At 40.7% G+C, this 16,905-nt stretch overlaps 1 protein-coding gene across 4 annotated transcripts in view; it reads left to right on the forward strand.

Annotated features, from left to right (window-relative positions):
- The first annotated feature begins 945 nt into the window (after window positions 1–945).
- The window catches only part of LOC120107153 (DHHA1 domain protein), a 34,442-nt gene continuing 18,482 nt past the window's right edge, over window positions 946–16,905 (forward strand). For 2 of the 4 annotated variants that reach the window (XM_039120327.3, XM_039120328.2), the window contains exons 1-3: window positions 969–1,253; window positions 11,944–12,042; window positions 12,521–12,887. In XM_039120327.3, the coding sequence (XP_038976255.1) occupies window positions 1,111–1,253; window positions 11,944–12,042; window positions 12,521–12,887 (609 nt within the window). In that variant the 5' untranslated portion in view covers window positions 969–1,110. Of the gene's footprint in view, window positions 1,254–11,943; window positions 12,043–12,520; window positions 12,888–16,905 lie in introns of all 4 variants that reach the window. The other 2 variants (XM_039120326.2, XR_015976101.2) reach the window with 2 other exon arrangements.

Below are 16,905 nucleotides of genomic sequence, written 5' to 3' on the forward strand. Positions count from 1 at the left end.
ATCATGCAGATAGTTTTAACTAATTTAGGATAGGGCTCATGCGCAACAATCCACAATATTAAGGCTACAAATGGGTCGGGTTGACCCGTGATACGACCCATTTTGGAGGACCCGTGGAGCAGATCAGGTTCTAAAATTAGACCCGTTCTATTTTTCGGAGCAGGGCTGAGTTTACTGATTCAAACCCGAACCGATCCGGCCCAACACATTTGAAATTTGTGTAATTTTGGATTTTCAAGCCTATGACTCGATCCGATCTGAATTTGTAAAATTATTTGGGTCTGCAGGCTGCAGCCCGCGAAAGTGCAAATAAGTTTTGAAGCCATTGATGGGTTGACTCGAATCAGACCAAAATTTTTTGGGCTGGGTTAGGGTTATACATGGATTCGACCTGATCCGACTCGAATGATCCGTTGGATCAAAAATAGCAGTGGACCCGACCCGACCTAATTCTCTTTTTTATTTGGTTGGGTCTGGGTCCAAAATTAGTACCCGATCAAGGAGCCAGATTGAGTGCCTCCAATCCGACCCGACCTATTTGCACCCTTACATAAATACAAGAGTTTTGCTCAAATGGTTCTTGTAATCTTATTATGATTTTTGGAGGTCTCCTGCAGTGTACCTAATAAGCACCTGCAAAAAAAATTATGTAAATTGTTATTCTAGCATTTCCAATAATAGCTAATAATTCTCGTTATAGTAGTACTTATTTCAACAAGAATTTGACTATGATAAAAAATATTGCATAGTCGTAGGGCATTAGTCAAAAATTAAGTTCTGATCAAATTAAGTTTTTTATGTGCTGCGTGTACTAAATAACTAATAAATTAGTAATAAGATGAATACAAGTTACTTTTTTTGTTTAAAAAAAAAGTTTCAACTTTGGAGCTTCCAACTTTTCGTGCATACTATTTCTCACGAGCCTTTCACGTGCCAGACTCTGGTACCGTTCGGTTTTCCGCGTCCGCCGAGCTCGTTCCGCCCGTAACGCCCCTCGCCTTCAAAACTCTGCTCCCAATAAAGCTCGGAATTCCTCGGGCGACCGGTGGGGAAGCCACAGTCTGCATCATATATTCTGCAGGACCTTCCGTTCTTCGCCGCCGCTCTGCCATGAAATCTCTGAAGAAATCAGCGGTTCTCTACCACTACCCATGCCCGGACGGGGCGTTCGCAGCCCTCGCGGCTCACCTCTACTTTTCCGCCACCTCGCAACCCGTTTTATTCTTCCCCAATACCGTCTACGATCCTATCAGGTACTTCGATACTGTCAAGTCCAGGTTTCATCTAATTAGGAGTTAAGAAATTCTTGTTTTGGTTCCGATCTTACTGTACAGATTAACTTGTAAGTGAAAATCGAGGCCTGGAATGTAAAATTCTAAACCCTAGCTCTTAATATTTCCTCTAATTTGAATTACTTGTCTTTAAGTTGTAACTGTTTATTTGGAAGACAACCCCATCGCTAAATTTGGTTGATGGAAGGAATTAGCACTGTAACATTAAAGAAAAGGTGGTCCAATTGTTCTTACACTTGCTATCCATGCTCCTCTTTTTAATATTCTCTTATTTTTATATAGGGAAACTGGCAAGCAAAATTCATTCCTTCGGTTAGGGAAATTTGAGATCCAAAATGCAATATTAAAAACTAATTCAAACCCTAGAAGAAAAGATATTGCAACCAAGAACTATAAGGATTAAAAATCAGAATGATTAGCAGCGTAGTCATTGTTATCCACTGGGAATGCTCTATCCATGCTAGTTAAATGAACTAAAGGGAAAGAATTTCACTTCAAGTGTTTTTCGTTCTTGTTTTTTTCCTAGCCGGGAGTCTTACCAAAAGCAGGTCAGGTTGGGATAATAACCAGGTTATCTGGTATATACATACATACATTATATGATGGAAGCTCAAATGCAGAGTTCTCCATTCATCACGTTGGGATAAAACCAAGGTAATCTAGTACATATAGACACACACACACACACATATGTAATGGAAGCTTAGATGCAGAGTTCTCCATTCATCATGTGGACACTTGTATTAATGTATGCAGCATTTGCTCGATGGTCATTTAAGCTTATTGCTGTTTAGTCGAACTCCAAGTGGTTGGGAAACTATTAATTGTTAATGATTGGCTGGCTTGGAATTTGAGGAGTAATGCCCTTTTAGTGTCTGAGTTGTGGTTCATTGCATTAAATTCAATACTTCTTGCATTGAATTCATTTCAAGATGAATTCTGTCCTTTTTTCCCTTGTGTCTCTTCGTTTGCTGGTAGATATTCTATTTGGTCTATATCGAAAATATATTTTATTCCAGGTATTTATTGTGATGTGCACAGTTTGTGTTTGATTTAATGGTTGTTCAGAATTTTGCTTATCTTCCTTCTTGTTGGTGTTGAATAATATTTATATCCATAACATGTTGAATAATTAGAAATATAATATAATAGATATCATTAATTTATAGAGAAGAATTATAACAATAATGAATATAAGTTTTCAACTTGCCATGGAAAATTTCGTTAACTCTGTAGATGCTTTGTCAAATCAAATCCGTTAGTTTGTAGATTAAAATTTCAAAAAGCTTTCATAGTAGAATGCTATATTTACTAATTGAGATGCTGCTATATCGTATTTCAAGAATAGTTGGAAAAAAAATTATACCTCTTGTATCGTATGGGTTATATACTAGTTGGTATCTAAATGACTTTTCCAACTCAACTAGTTAGCACTGTCAAGATATGAAATCTCTATAAAATTGCGGGACAGCGCCATCTGGGGCATGGTGGTGGGATGACAAGGAGGAGGGAGTCGAATAGGGTAGAGGGAGATGAGGGCCAATGTCGTGGCGGTTGAGGTATTGCCAATAAAGGGTGCACTAAGGACCATTAGAAGAAGGAATTGAAAAAAGTGAAGTGATAGAAACTTGGCTGGAGTTCTATTTGAGGGCCTAGTTGGATATTCCTATAAGATTGGGCTGAAAATTCTGTAGGATTTGTAGATTGGGCTATCTATTTAAGCATGGCCCTGTATCAACCAAACACCACTCAGCCCAAATCTTATGGGAAGAAGGAAAAAACCTCCATAGGTCTTTCTTTCCTTCCTGCAACTCAAAGGCTAAGATTTAGGCTGGGTTTGGACAAGCTCTTAGAAAATGCTAGCTAAATGGGCAACAGGCTTGATTCCTACAGGTTTTTCAGTCCGATCCTGTAGGAATATTCAAATAGGCTCCAAATTTCCAAAAAAACCGAATTATTTTACCTTGTATGATTGGTAATCTGGTAATCTAATCTTAACCTTCAATGTGACAAGAGATGGCTGAGATTGTGCATTTGTACGAGCTCATTGGAGTACTGTAGCAAAGCCCTATTTTGTGTAGTGTACTTTTTATGGAACCACAATTCGAGAGCCAATCATTATTCTTTGCTTGAGTTGTTGCTCGGGTTCGTATTATTCTTAGATGGGTATTCTTGGTTGAATGATGATGGCATGAGGCAAAGCACACGTGAATACTATGCCCCCATTCAATAACCTTTGCTTTCTTCTATCCCTTTAGAAAAGAAATGGGGGGAGGAGGAAGGGGATAGGGATTGATGCTTGATCGCTTTGTGGGTAATTGGCCTTTCAATGTCTTCAAGGATTTCTGCATCATATAGTCTATATTATATTTTCTTTTAATAATCTTTGGCTACTAATTATATTTTTTGTCAAAAGAGTAAAATACTATATAGACTTCTTTCTTCGTTAGGGTTTGCTGAACCGGCCCGAACTGCTTGGTTCAGGCCGTACTGAGCCGAACGGATGTGGGACCAGGTTGATTCGACTATGGTTTCGGAACTCATCTCAAATCGTTTTGAACCGATTTGAGCGTGGCGATTCAAAGCGGGAATAGTGCTTGGTTTGCACCAGTTTGAATCGATCAGTTTGCATTGGTTTGAATTGGTTCTCCCCTCCCCCACCCTTTTTAGCATTGGTTTTTTCAGAGCTGTCCTGGAGAAGCCTTCTCAGGCCCTCATGGTTTTTTCAACCTCCTTCCCCCAGACCAAAAAACGTGCTAATTTCGATGGTTCCAGTAGGATCCAACCCAAATAAAGGTATGTTTCCCCTTACCTATCTTATTTCCTCTTTTTTTCTCAATGTCGAACAATTGAAATTTCTAAAATAAGGGGAGGCAAGGTTTGTCGAACCGGTACCAGTACCTGTACCGGTCGGCGGCTAGTTTGGTTAGGTACTAGTTTAGTACGGTACCAGCACACAACACGCAATGGCGTGCCAGTTCTGAACTGGCACACCATTTTTTTAAAATATTTTTTAAGTTTGAGCTAATGGTAATCAAGTTTTTTCAATTTTTTCAATGATTTCAAGTATAATTTTATGTTACTTGATTTTTTTTGATGTTTCTATCCTCCTTCCCCTCCAAGGTACGCCGTACCGGTCCGGATCGGTGTACCGGTGGCCGGCCAGACCGGTACGGTACCGGTCCGGACCGGTACCGTACTGGCCGGTACCGCGAGCCAGACATTTTTTTTTTTAAAATGTTGTCTCTGTTGGATCTTAAATTAAGTGAAAATTGATGTTTTTTTTGCTTTTTTCATGATTTTTGATGTTTTTATATTTAAATTAAGGGTTGAAATTTGAAACATATATGATGCATGATTGCATGTTATGTTTTCCTCCCGTTCCAAATGATAAAATCATGCACATAAAATATCTTCAAATTAAGATACAATTATTTACATACATTTAAAATACTCTAGGATATCTAAAATCGGGACGAGTGCCGATGGCTCTCATAGATATCTGGATCATAAGTATAATCAGGAGGAGGCAAATCAACCCAATCAGAAGGAACGCGCGCCAGGTTATAAGAACTGTCGGATCTCTCGCTCACGCTCTGGCTCTGAGAGGTGTCCTCTGATTGTGTAGGGGCCCATCCAAATATGGCGGAAGCAAAATCCAATGCACCATATCCATATTCGTCAGACTGAGGCTGTGGATAATAGAATCCGTATCCGTATGTTGTCGGATCTGCAGTCGTATCCTGTCTTCCTGAACGACCTCGAGGAGCCCGTCTTCTATATCCAATAATATCCTCACGAAATCTATCAGGTAGTCGACCGTGGTCCGTATCCTGTGTAGCACCCATAAATTGGGACTCATCGGTGAAATAAAGACCACTCTCCGGCTGTGTCTCATGAGTATCATACTGTCCTCCGCTCCCTCCATGGCTAGAAGATCCATCACCACCAGAACCTTCATCGCTGCTAGTCCAAGTCTCTTCCTCGACACTCTCCATTGGGATTCTTTGTTTTCCTTTCCTGGCCCTCTCTGTCTGGCTCCCCTGTGCCTTCGGCTGATCAGCTCTGGGAGTGCGTAGAATATTGCGCTCAGCCCATTGCTCTGGATCGACCCCAGCTTCGGTGGCTATGAAGGTAGCTGGTCGTGGAGGCGATCCTGGCTCGTCAAGCTCGGGCTCCTGCTGCTGGCCTACAAGCCAGCCGAGTAGTGGATCATCGTCATCAGCGGTGAAGGACCCGTAAATCGGATCTGTATACTTGAGCTCCACTTCCTTCTGAATGCACTTTAGCCTCAACCGCAAATTGTAATGCACATAAACAAGGTCGTTGAGGCGCTTTTGCGTCAAACGGTTTCTTTGTTTGCTGTGGATAAGGGCAAAGGTGGACCAATTGCGCTCACATCCACTAGAGGAGACTGTTTGGGAGAGGATCCGGATAGCTATCCGCTTTAGATTTCTCGCGGATCCGCCAAAATGCACCCACCATTCAGCTGCAAAAATATTTATGAAAATTACATATATGATAGTTGCATAATAGTAACTAAGTAACACCAGGTGAATGTTTTCCTGATGTGTCACGTACCTGGATTCATATTGTATTTGCTGATGACAGCCGCTCGTTGGCCAAAACTGTAGCTGCCCTCTCTAAATAATTTGCTCTATGAAAAATAAGCATAAGAAAACCATGTTAATAATTGAAGATGCCGATATACTTACGCATGCTGGTAATTACTAAATCATAATTACCTCTTCAAGACATAGGGCCGCTTTTTCTGGATCTGCCTCCATCTTGTAAATCACATTACGCAAAGCATCCAGAAGTGTTTTATCCATACCAATTCCATCTATGCTGTACTCAAACCGGAGGTTTAGGTAGTATGCTGCACATATACGAGACTATCTTAGGCTAATTATATAATTATATCCATCACTATAATTGTCACTATAATTATATCTTAGCTTACCTACTAGATGTAATTCTGTACCCATTTGCGCTCCCCACCGTTGCTCAATGATGTTGATGTATGACCGGCCATGTGCTGGATCTGCCTCCATAATCTGATCCTTTGCCTTGACCATCATGTGATACAAAAATCCCATCTGGGGATAGATCTCGCTATCTACAGCCCGTAGCACTTCATATAATGGTTTGATAGCTTTGACTATTGTAGTAGCCCGCTGCCAGAATGGCTGTCTCGTCACCAAGTCTTCTATCTTGCTCCCTTCAGTGCCGGCATAAGAATATCTACTATCATACCACTCGGAACTGGCAAACATCTGACGTAGGGCTCCTCTCTTCTCGAGTATGCTATCAAGTGCGATGAAGTTGGTAGCAAACCGTGTGACTCCTGGTCTCAGAATCTCTCCCCCTGCATACTTTCTCATCAATGAAAGGACCCAGTTATGGTTATAAATATACCTGGTAATGCGTTGGGCTGTCTCCACCGTTTGTTGCACCCTACGGATCTTTCCAATGTCCATCAACATAAGATCGATACAATGTGCAGCACATGGGGTCCAGAAAATATGTGGCCGCCGCTCCATCAAGACCTGCCCGGCAGCCTTATATTGCGGCCCATTATCAGTGACGACCTGCACGACATTCTCCTCTCCTACCAGATCAATCACATCCTCCATAAGTTTCAGCATGTACGAGGTGTTGTGCACATAAGCCGAAGCATCAATCGACTTGTGGAAGAAGGTCTTAGCATCACAGTATGTCAGGAAGTTGATGATGCTCCGCTTGGTCGGACCGGTCCAACCATCGCACATGATGGTTAGTCCATATATGGGCCACTTGCTCTTGTAGGAGTCAATCCAATTCTCCAGCTCCTCCTTATTGTTGTCAAGAAGCTCACCGTATATGTCCTTCGGGCCTGGAGGAGCTACACCGGGACCGGCAGCTTGTATGGCGGCAATGGCAGACCTGTAGTATGTATTGTCTGCCACATTCGCTGGGATGTGGCTGAAGTGAAACCAGGATCCAATAGCTCGCCACATAGTTTTCTTCTTATCCTTCATCCACATTGTGTCTACCCTCTGCTGCCTTGAATCTCTACTGGGGAGAGCATGCGGATCTACATCATGAATTGTCGCTCCTCGTGGAATTCCTCTAGATGATTTCTTTCGGCTACCAAAACTATCCAGCATAGATGCAATCCGGCCACGTTCTTTGCCGACGCCCTCCCTGACTGAAGTTGTCCTTAAAAACTCTGGATCTTGTCTAGTGCTCCTAGAACCGCCGCCCGACTCGTATGAAGAGGGCCCAAATCGAGCCCTATGCCTAGCCACCTCCTCCTGCTGCCATTGATCATCCAGGCTTGCATGCATTGCCGCCTGAATATCTGCCTCCTCCTCATCTAGATTCTCGACCTCCTCTGGCTCCCTAGAGTGATAAGAAGGTGGCTCTGCCGCTTGGCGATCGACCTCCGCCCTCTTCTTGGAAGCCATCTCCTTCGCTTCTTTAGCCTCAACGAGATTCTGCCTCATCAGCACACGAATCTCGCTAGGACAATTTGAGCACGTAGCAACCTTACCGGAATTTCCGGCTAAGTGTTGCTTCAACCTGGTTACCCCTCCTCCCTTGAAAACCTTGTCGCAAAATTTGCATTGAAACTGGTGTCTTTGCCCCTCACTTCCAAGTCTTCGCCCATAAGACCAGCCAATATCACGCTTTGCAGGGTTCATTTTTCTTGATAGCTCCATTTCTATCATAAAAGGACAACTTATAAAAAAATTAAGCTAATAAAGTAAATTTTTTCATTATCTTATTATTTAAGTAATTTATAAATTATTTTTTAAAATAAATTATTAACAAAATTAATGAAATAACATAGGACAAAAAAACCGCACCTTAAATAGTCTCCGCTGGATTTTTTGGGCAGGACCTCCTCCTCAATTTGTGGGCTATCTCTCAAATCTTCCCGTCTCTGATTATTCTTCAGAGGCTCATTCCTGAATTTTTTATTAACAACGCCTCTCGTTCGGCTTTTATAACCGAACGAGCGAGGGTGCTGTCATCAGAAAAGAAGTGGCCTCTCGGCCACTTCTTGTTTTTTTTTGATGGGAAGGAGTGGCCGGAGGCCACTTCCTTTCCCATCAAAAAAAAAAGCTATGGCCTCGGCCACAGCTTTTTTTTTTATTTCAAAGAAGTGGCCCGTGGGCCACTTCTTCCTTAAAACCACGCGCGGGCGCGTGGTTTTAAAAGCCACGCGCCACGCGGTGGTTTAAAAACCACAGCGCGTGGCGCTGTGGTTCCCCAAAAAAAAAAAACCCTGTTTTTTTTTTATTTGAAAGAAGTGGCCCGTGGGCCACTTCTTCCTTAAAACCACGCGCGGGCGCGTGGTTTTAAAAACCACAGCGCGTGGTGCTGTGGTTCCCCAAAAAAAAAAAACCCTGATTTTTTTTTTATTTGAAAGAAGTGGCCCGTGGGCCACTTCTTCCTTAAACCACCGCGTGGCGCTGTAGTTCCCACAAAAAAAAAAAGGCTTTTTTTTTTTTTTGAAAGAAGTGGCCCGTGGGCCACTTCTTCCTTGAAACCACGCGTGGCGCGTGGTTTTTGAAACCACGCGCCACGCGGTGGTTTTAAAAACCACAGCGCGAGGCGCTGTGGTTCCCCCCCCCAAAAAAAACACCGTACCGGTGCGAACCGGCCACCGACCCGAGGCCGGTACGGGCTTCGTACCGGCCGGTTCACAGAAGAAAACCGAAAAATACCGGTTTTCATCTGTTTCCGGTACCGGTCAAGGACCGGACCGGTACGTACCGGCCGGTACGGGCCGGTACGGCATTCCTTGCTCCCCTCCTTCTTCTTCTCCTCCTCCTCCTTCTCTTCCTTCTCCTTCTTCTTCTTTTGTTGCTGCTGCTTCTGTTTCTTTTCCTTCTCCTTCTTCTTCTTCTCCTTCTCCTTCTTCTTCTTCTCCTTCTTCTCCTTCTTCTTCTTCTTCTTCTTCTTCTTCTCCTCCTTCTCCTCCTTCCTCTCCTTCTCCTTCTCCTCCTTCCTTTTCTTCTTCTTCTCTTCCTCTCCTCCCCCTTCTTGTTCTTTTTCTCCTCCTCCTCCTCCTCCTCCTGCTCCTCCTCCTCCTCCTCTTTCTTCTTCTTCTTCTTCTTCTTCTTCTTCTTCTTCTTCTTCTTCTTTTTCTTCTCCTTCTGTTATAAATCAGTCTTCACAGCCAAACCGACCTAGTTCCATACCGGCTTAGCTTGGCACAGCCCGAACCGGACAGTTCAGGCCGGTTCAGTGGACCATGAGGGGAGGCCATGCCAATTTTTTTTATTTTGGCATGATTTCATGATATATTGTAGATTGTTAGATGATCCATAGATATACACAATTCCACAAAAATATTTATTTTTTAGATTATATATTATTTTTTAAATTAAAAAATATAATTTTCAATTAAAACTTAAAAAATTTCAAAAATAATTGTAAAACTAGAAGCTTATTTAGAGACATGTAAGCTAATCTCTGGCTAAATTTGGTGTCTGGTTATTCAGATTTTGATGCGATCATGTGCAAGCTACTCTGCAGATGACCTTACATGTAGAGTAGGATCCATAGATGTATGAGATTTCGAGTTGTGCTGGAATTTATTATCCATAGCCATAGACAACCCATGGCCTATATGGATATGGATATGGTGCATCTGAGGCATCTTCCGGTGGCTACTATCCTACGTATCTCGGAGCATCTTGCAGATCGAATTTTGCTGCTGGCATATTTGGATGGGTCCTTTTACAGCCTTATTATCAGCCAGAGGACACCTCTCAGAGTCAAAGCTTTAGTAAGAGATCCAAGGCTGGTTATAAGCTAGAGTGTGTTCCTTATTGAATGAGCGTACAGGACTACAATACCGTTTGGTTAGAGGGGTGGGCTGATTTGCCTCTTGATTATACTAATAATTTGGATATCTATGAGAGACAATGCCACTCAATGAGATTTTAGATATCGGTATGTATGTTGTATTTTAAATATATGTAATTGATTGTATCATTTTATATTTTATATCTCATTAATTGATTTTAGAAAATTTCATGTTTCTTCTTCTTGCATGCAACATCTCACTAATCATTTTATATTTTGCATTACTCTAAAATATCAAGAGGCATTATTTAGGATGTATTGAGATCACAGAAACATCAAAAAATTCAAGAAACATCAAGTTATATTTAAAATTTTTGAAAAAAATTGATTCTCATTAATTCAAACTTAAAAAAATATTGAAAAAAATGGCATGCCTGGCACACCATTGCGTACCATGTGTTGGTACAGGACCGAACTAGTACCGTACCAAGCCGGCTGCTGATCGGTACGGGTCCCAATACCAGTTTGGCAGACCTTAGTTAGGAGAATAGGAACCTATGCTCAAGTTGTTGCTTGAGTTCCTACATTCCTTAGATGAGAATTCTTGGTAGAATGACGAATGAGTGAGGCAAAGCACAAGTGAAGACCATTCCACATTCGACAGCCTTTGCTTCCTTCAAATCATCCATTTAGAAAAGAAAGGGGGTAAAAAGGTGGGAGGTGATTGGGATTGATCACTTAGTGGGTAATTGGCCTTTTAATCTCTTCAAGGATTTCTACAGCATATATGTTGGATTATATTTCCTTTTAATAATCTTTAGCAAGCTGTTACATTTTCTGTCAAAAGAGTAACCAATTACTTTATAGAGTTCTTTCTACATAGAAAAATATGAAGCCATAACACTAAGTAAGCCCAAAATCAAGGTTCACCATGCCGGTACTGGAGCCCATACCGTTCGGCCAGTGGCATGGTTCGGTACGCCCCCATGTCATTTCATGTCGGGCCCGTACTGACACAGTAGAGAGGGCGAGGGAGAGGGAGAACATGAGAGAGAAAAAGAGGAGGGAGGGGGAGGGGGAAGGGAAGAGGGAAGAGGGGCTCCGAAGGCTACTGGAGGGCACCAAAGGGCCCCAGAGAGCCGGAGGGGCTTCACCCTCCGGAATCCTGTTTCATTTGAAATAGAGGTCTATCGGGGCTTCTTTTTTTATTTTGAAAATTTTAAGTCAAGTCGGTAAGGGGGTTACCGACTTTACTTAAAATTTGGGCTCTTTTTTATTTTGAAAATTTTAAGTGAATCCGACAAGGGGGTTACCAATTTCACTTAAAATTTCTAAAATAAAAAAGAGGCTCCGACGGACCCTTATTTTGAAAGAAATAGGGGTTTGGAGGTGGAGCCCCTACTCCGGCCTTCTGTAGCCCTTCGGCAGCCTCTAGCAGCCCTCCCTTCCTCTCTCTCTTTTCCTCTTTTTCCTTCTCCCTCTCCCCCTCCTGCTGGTTTCTCATGAATGGCGGAACCATCCTAGTTCGCCGCTAGCATGGCTCAGTATGCCCCGAACCGGATGGTTCGGGACGGTTCACATTCCTTGTCTAAAGGTGACCCACGTGAGACCCAAAATAGTCACTAGAATTGCTAACGTATCAAACAAATGTCAACAAAATGTGGAGGAAAAAAAATGATGTAAGTGCTTTTCATTTTGTGGTGGAGGTCAAAAATTCATTTAAGTATGCTTCATGCAATTGTAAATTTCCCTTGCAAATATTTATATAATTTGGGCTCAGACATAAAACTGAGAGAATCAAAACTAGGGCCATGCATAACTAATACTATGTGAGTGTTTTTGTTTCCAGGGTGGACACTCTTCCTTTAGAAAAGCTCGGCAATGTTTACCTCCTGGATTTTGTGGGACCCTCTGGATTTGTAGCTGAAATATCTTCAAAAGTTGAGAGGTCAGTCTCTTTGTTTTTATGTCAGTCTCCCCTTATTTGTTGATATTGTTTCTTGCCTATTCTAATATATGTTATGATTTAAATCACAAGTTTAGATGCATTACTTACAGTTGTTAGCATGAATCAAATTTAAAAAAGATCATAAGAGTCACTATTGCGTCATGATGTTTGGTAGATATACCCTACTTAAGACTAAAAATGGGTTTATTTGTTGCTTATAATTGCTAAAATAGATCTTATTAAAATATTGTAAAGGTGACTAGCATGTAGGTGTTTGATACAAAACCCTACACAAAAGAAAAAAAATCAGGTTAGTTGGTTTTACATTTTATGATGGTAGGGTTTTCTGCCTGCATCATTTTGGTTGTACTTTTTGACCATGATGTAGTCACTTTACATCACCTTTTGGTAGTTAGTAGTGCTGACTTCCAAATTTAATAATTCTTATTGTCTATTATTTTGTCTTCTTGTTTTCCAGCGTGACAATCTTGGATCATCATAAGACTGCATTTGAAACTTTGTGTGGAAATGCTTCCATTGGAAATAATGTGGCCAAGGTCATAGATATGAAACGAAGTGGTGCTACAATTGCATTTGACTTCTTTAGGGAAAAGCTTTTAGCAAGAAGTAACAATTCAGAAAATCATGCGGTGGGCAATAATGCTGTGGCTGGGGCAAAATTTTTGCCTGACAGCAAGTTTGAAAGGGTTGGTAGGCTTTTCAGATATATTGAAGATGCAGATCTGTGGAGGTGGGCTCTTCCATATAGCAAAGCTTTCAGCAGTGGCTTAAAAGATATGGATATAGAGTACAATATCAATGTGAACTCAGCTTTATTTGATCAGGTAATGACTTACTTTGAACATTTGCATGTCATTGTTGTGTGATTAATGACTATAGACATGAGGTGGACTTCTATGATTGTCTTACCATTGTTATCAGCTGATTAACACTAATTGTTAAAAATGCTTCACTTGTTTGCTTATTTATTTATGTATTTTGGTTTTGATTTGGCTAGAAGCCTAGAACCCATCCTGTTATTTATAAAGGAAATAACGTTTGATCTGGTTTGCTTGATAACTATTATCTAATTGCTACACAGATGTAACATCTATAAATTATGCATAGGAAAATTTAGAAACATAAAAACGGAAATGGAACCTCTATTATTAGCCCAAGAAGTGAAATGGGTCACAACTCACAACAAATAATTCTGGGATCCATCTGGTTGAGTATAAGAGAGAACAATTGCAAAGGGTGGCATCATATTATGTTGTCTTTTTATGGAGTGGGATATGAGATAGCTAATTCAATTATATCAGAAGTTTTGTTTTTTGTAATTGGTATTTTGTAGGAATTGGCAAGAAATCAGTAATAAGATTCAAAGTCTATAGTGGACCCCTAGCAGTAGTGGAGCCAGGATTTTGGTGTTAGGGGCAATTTATTGGTGGATTGAATGAAAATCATTTCCGTCCATTGTACGATCCGCTGTTTTCTATCTCATCGTTCCTCATTATGTCCAGAAACCCATTAACTTATTAAATAACCTATCGAACAAATTTGGTTAGAGAAAAAGATTTAACATCAAAATCTCATTGAAACAGATATTAGTACTTGAATAAAAGATTGTGTCTACACTCTACACTGAGCAAAAGCAGATCTTCTTCTACCATATATCTGTCAGAGGACAATGATACAACCACATCCATGATCAGGATCAAATACAAAATCAAGAACATAACATAAATAAACTAGCAAAAAAACATGGAGAGTTATCTTAAAAAGAAAAGTAAGGAAATGGTTTTGGGGAAACAAGGTTGATACTTGATATCTTGTTAGGTTTGATTATCATTTTTAAGCATAAACTATATTATGGCTGTTGACTTTGTTTTTTCCCCCTCATTGTGAAGCTAACAACAAAATACTGACTATCCTTTTGTTATTTCTTTCGTCCTTGCCTTTTGTAACCTCTTCTTTCATCTCTTTTTCTTCTTTAATCTCTTGAACACAAACCAAGAACAACCCCCTACATGATCTCTCTTAAATCCAATCAGATAGGAATTGCAGATGCGACAAGATCAGGGCAGTTTTAATGGGGTCATGATCACTAACTACATGCCTGTATAGGGGGTCCTGCAAGCTATATATAATTCAGATATTAAATGATTTCCATCAAAATTCATTCCTAGATCTGATATTATGTCTCTGATGAACATAACATTTTATGCATCTGTGCATCCAACCCAAGGTCCACCGAATCGGTACCGGGATCCGTACCGATCGGCTGGCGGGTCGATATGGTACTAGTTCGGTATCATACCGACATACGGTGCGGAACCGATATGCTTAATTTTTTTTAAGTTTTTCAATTTTAATTAGTTAGTAATCAATTTTTTCAACTTTTTCAATGATTTTAAATATAATTTGATATTTTTGATATTTCTATGATCCTAGTATAACCTAAATGATGCATCTTGTTGTTTTAAAGTGATACAAAATATAGAATGATTAGTGAGATATTGCATGTTACAAGAAACAACATGAAATATTCTAAAATCAACTAGTGAGTGGAAAATATAAAATAATACATATATATATTTTAATTACAATATATATATTGATATCTAAAATTTTGTCGAGTGGCGATGTCTCTCGTAAATATTCAGATCATTAGCATAGTCAGAAGGCACATCAGCCCACTCCTTTAATCAAGAGTTGTTGTAGTCTTGTGTCTTCATCCCATAAGGAACACATTCTAGGTTATAAACACATTTAGGTCTCTCGCTGAAGCTGACTCTGAGAGGTATCCTCTAGCTGATAATACAACTGTGAAAGGACCATCCGAATATGCCGGTAGCAAAATCTAACCCATAAGATGCTTCCGGCTGCGTAGCATAATAGCTACAGAAAGACGATGCCTCAGACTCGCCATATCCATATCCATATTCGTATGGATCATAAGTTGCCTATAGCTGCGGGTGATAAGATCCCGTATACGACTTGGAACCTGAGACATCTATGGATCCTACCACGCGCGAGGTCATCTACAGTTGCATTGTATTCTTTTAAATGATCTCGAATAGCCCATATTCTATATGCAATCTTATCATCGCAGGCTCTACCAGATTATGCATTGTGGACTGGTCCCTATCTTGTATAGCATGCGTAAACTGAGGCTCACCGGAGAATCAAAGACCACTTTGCAGCTATCTTATAAACGGTAGTCTCATGTCCTCCACTCTCTTCATGGCCAGGAGATCCATGACTGCCATAACTGTCATTGTTGCTGCTCCTGGTCTCTAAATGTAATGAACTGGCTCCTTCACATCTCCATGGGGACTAAACCTGCCTTTTCTTATCCTTTTTTGGTGCGCCGAGCAACTGTCTACTTATCCCTTGTGCCTCTCTTTGCCTAGCTATGCTAGAAGGATGGATGTCATCTTTTTGACTAAGTCGATTGGGTACTGTGGTGGCCTTGTCTAAGCATCTCTCGATCATATTTCTGAAAGAATGTCTCGGACAAGGAGTCGTGATAATTGGCTCCTTAGTGACCCTTGTGGCTATGACTAATCAATTGGAAGGATGCGTGGAATGTTGCGATCTGCCCATTGCCCTGCATCGATCCTAGCCTCGCTAGCTATGAAACTGGCCGGTTGTGGAGGCGATCTTCGCTTATCAAGCTTTGGCTCTTACTGCTGGCCCACAAGCCATTCGATCGTAGGATCATCCTTATCGTCAACGAAAGTATTATGGATTGAATCTGTTACTTTAGCTCAACTTCTTTTTGAATGCACTTCAGCCTTAATCTCTGATTGTAGTGAACATATACAAGGTCGTTGAGGCGCTTCTGTGTTAGGATTTCTCTGCTTGCTGTGGATGAGGGCGAAGGTGAATCAGTTGCTCTTACAATTACTCGAGGAGACCATCTGGAAGAGTATGTAGATATCTAGCCGCTTAAGATTTCTCGCGGACAAACCAAAATGAATCCACCATTCAACCGCAGAAAAATTTACATATAAGATAGTATCATATTAGTAACCATTTAACGCCCAATAATAGTTATCGTTGATGTGTAATATACTTGGATTTATATTTTTTTTACTTACGACAACTCTCGAGACTCCAAAGCTGTCAATGCCCTCCCTAAATATTTTGATCTATAAAAAAGAATCGTGTTGTAATATGCTAATAATTGAAGATACCAGTTAACTTATACATATTACATAAGTTAACTTACACATATTACTTAAGTTAACTTACCTCTTCTAGACATAAAGCCGCGACTTCTTGATCATGCTCCATCTTGTAAATCATATTACGCAGAGCAGCCAGAAGTTCGTCATCCATATCGATTCTAAGTACGATATACTGAAACTTTGGGTTTAGGTAGTATACTACAGATATAGTTCGTAATTATTTTAGTAAAATTGTACAAGTATAGGAGGAGTCTAATTTTCAATGTTCTTGCTTACTTGCTAGATGCAAGTCCCTATCCATCTGGTAGTCCCACTGCCGCTCACTGATATCGATGTACTCCTAGGCATACATCGAATTTGCCTTCTTGATCTGAATCTTTGCCCTCTCCATCATATAATACAAGAAGCCCATCTAAGGATACTTTTCACTGTCCACGGCCTGAAGCATTTGTACAATTGTTTGATAGCCTTCATTATCTTTTTGGTCCGCTGCCAGAAGTCTACCTCGTCACCAAGTCCTCCATAGTGCTTCGTTTAGTGCCGGCCCTCGCAAATCTACTTTTTTACTACTCGGAATTGACAAATATCTAACGTAGGGATGGTTTGCTGTGCTGATACTAGGCACCGTACCAGTTGTCGGGCAGCACGAGTCATACGGAGAAGGCAT

This window comes from Phoenix dactylifera, chromosome 3 (genome assembly GCF_051530095.1).
Source record: "Phoenix dactylifera cultivar Ajwa chromosome 3, Ajwa_hap1_PhDact_Kaust_v1.1, whole genome shotgun sequence".
Taxonomy (NCBI): Eukaryota; Viridiplantae; Streptophyta; class Magnoliopsida; order Arecales; family Arecaceae; genus Phoenix; species Phoenix dactylifera.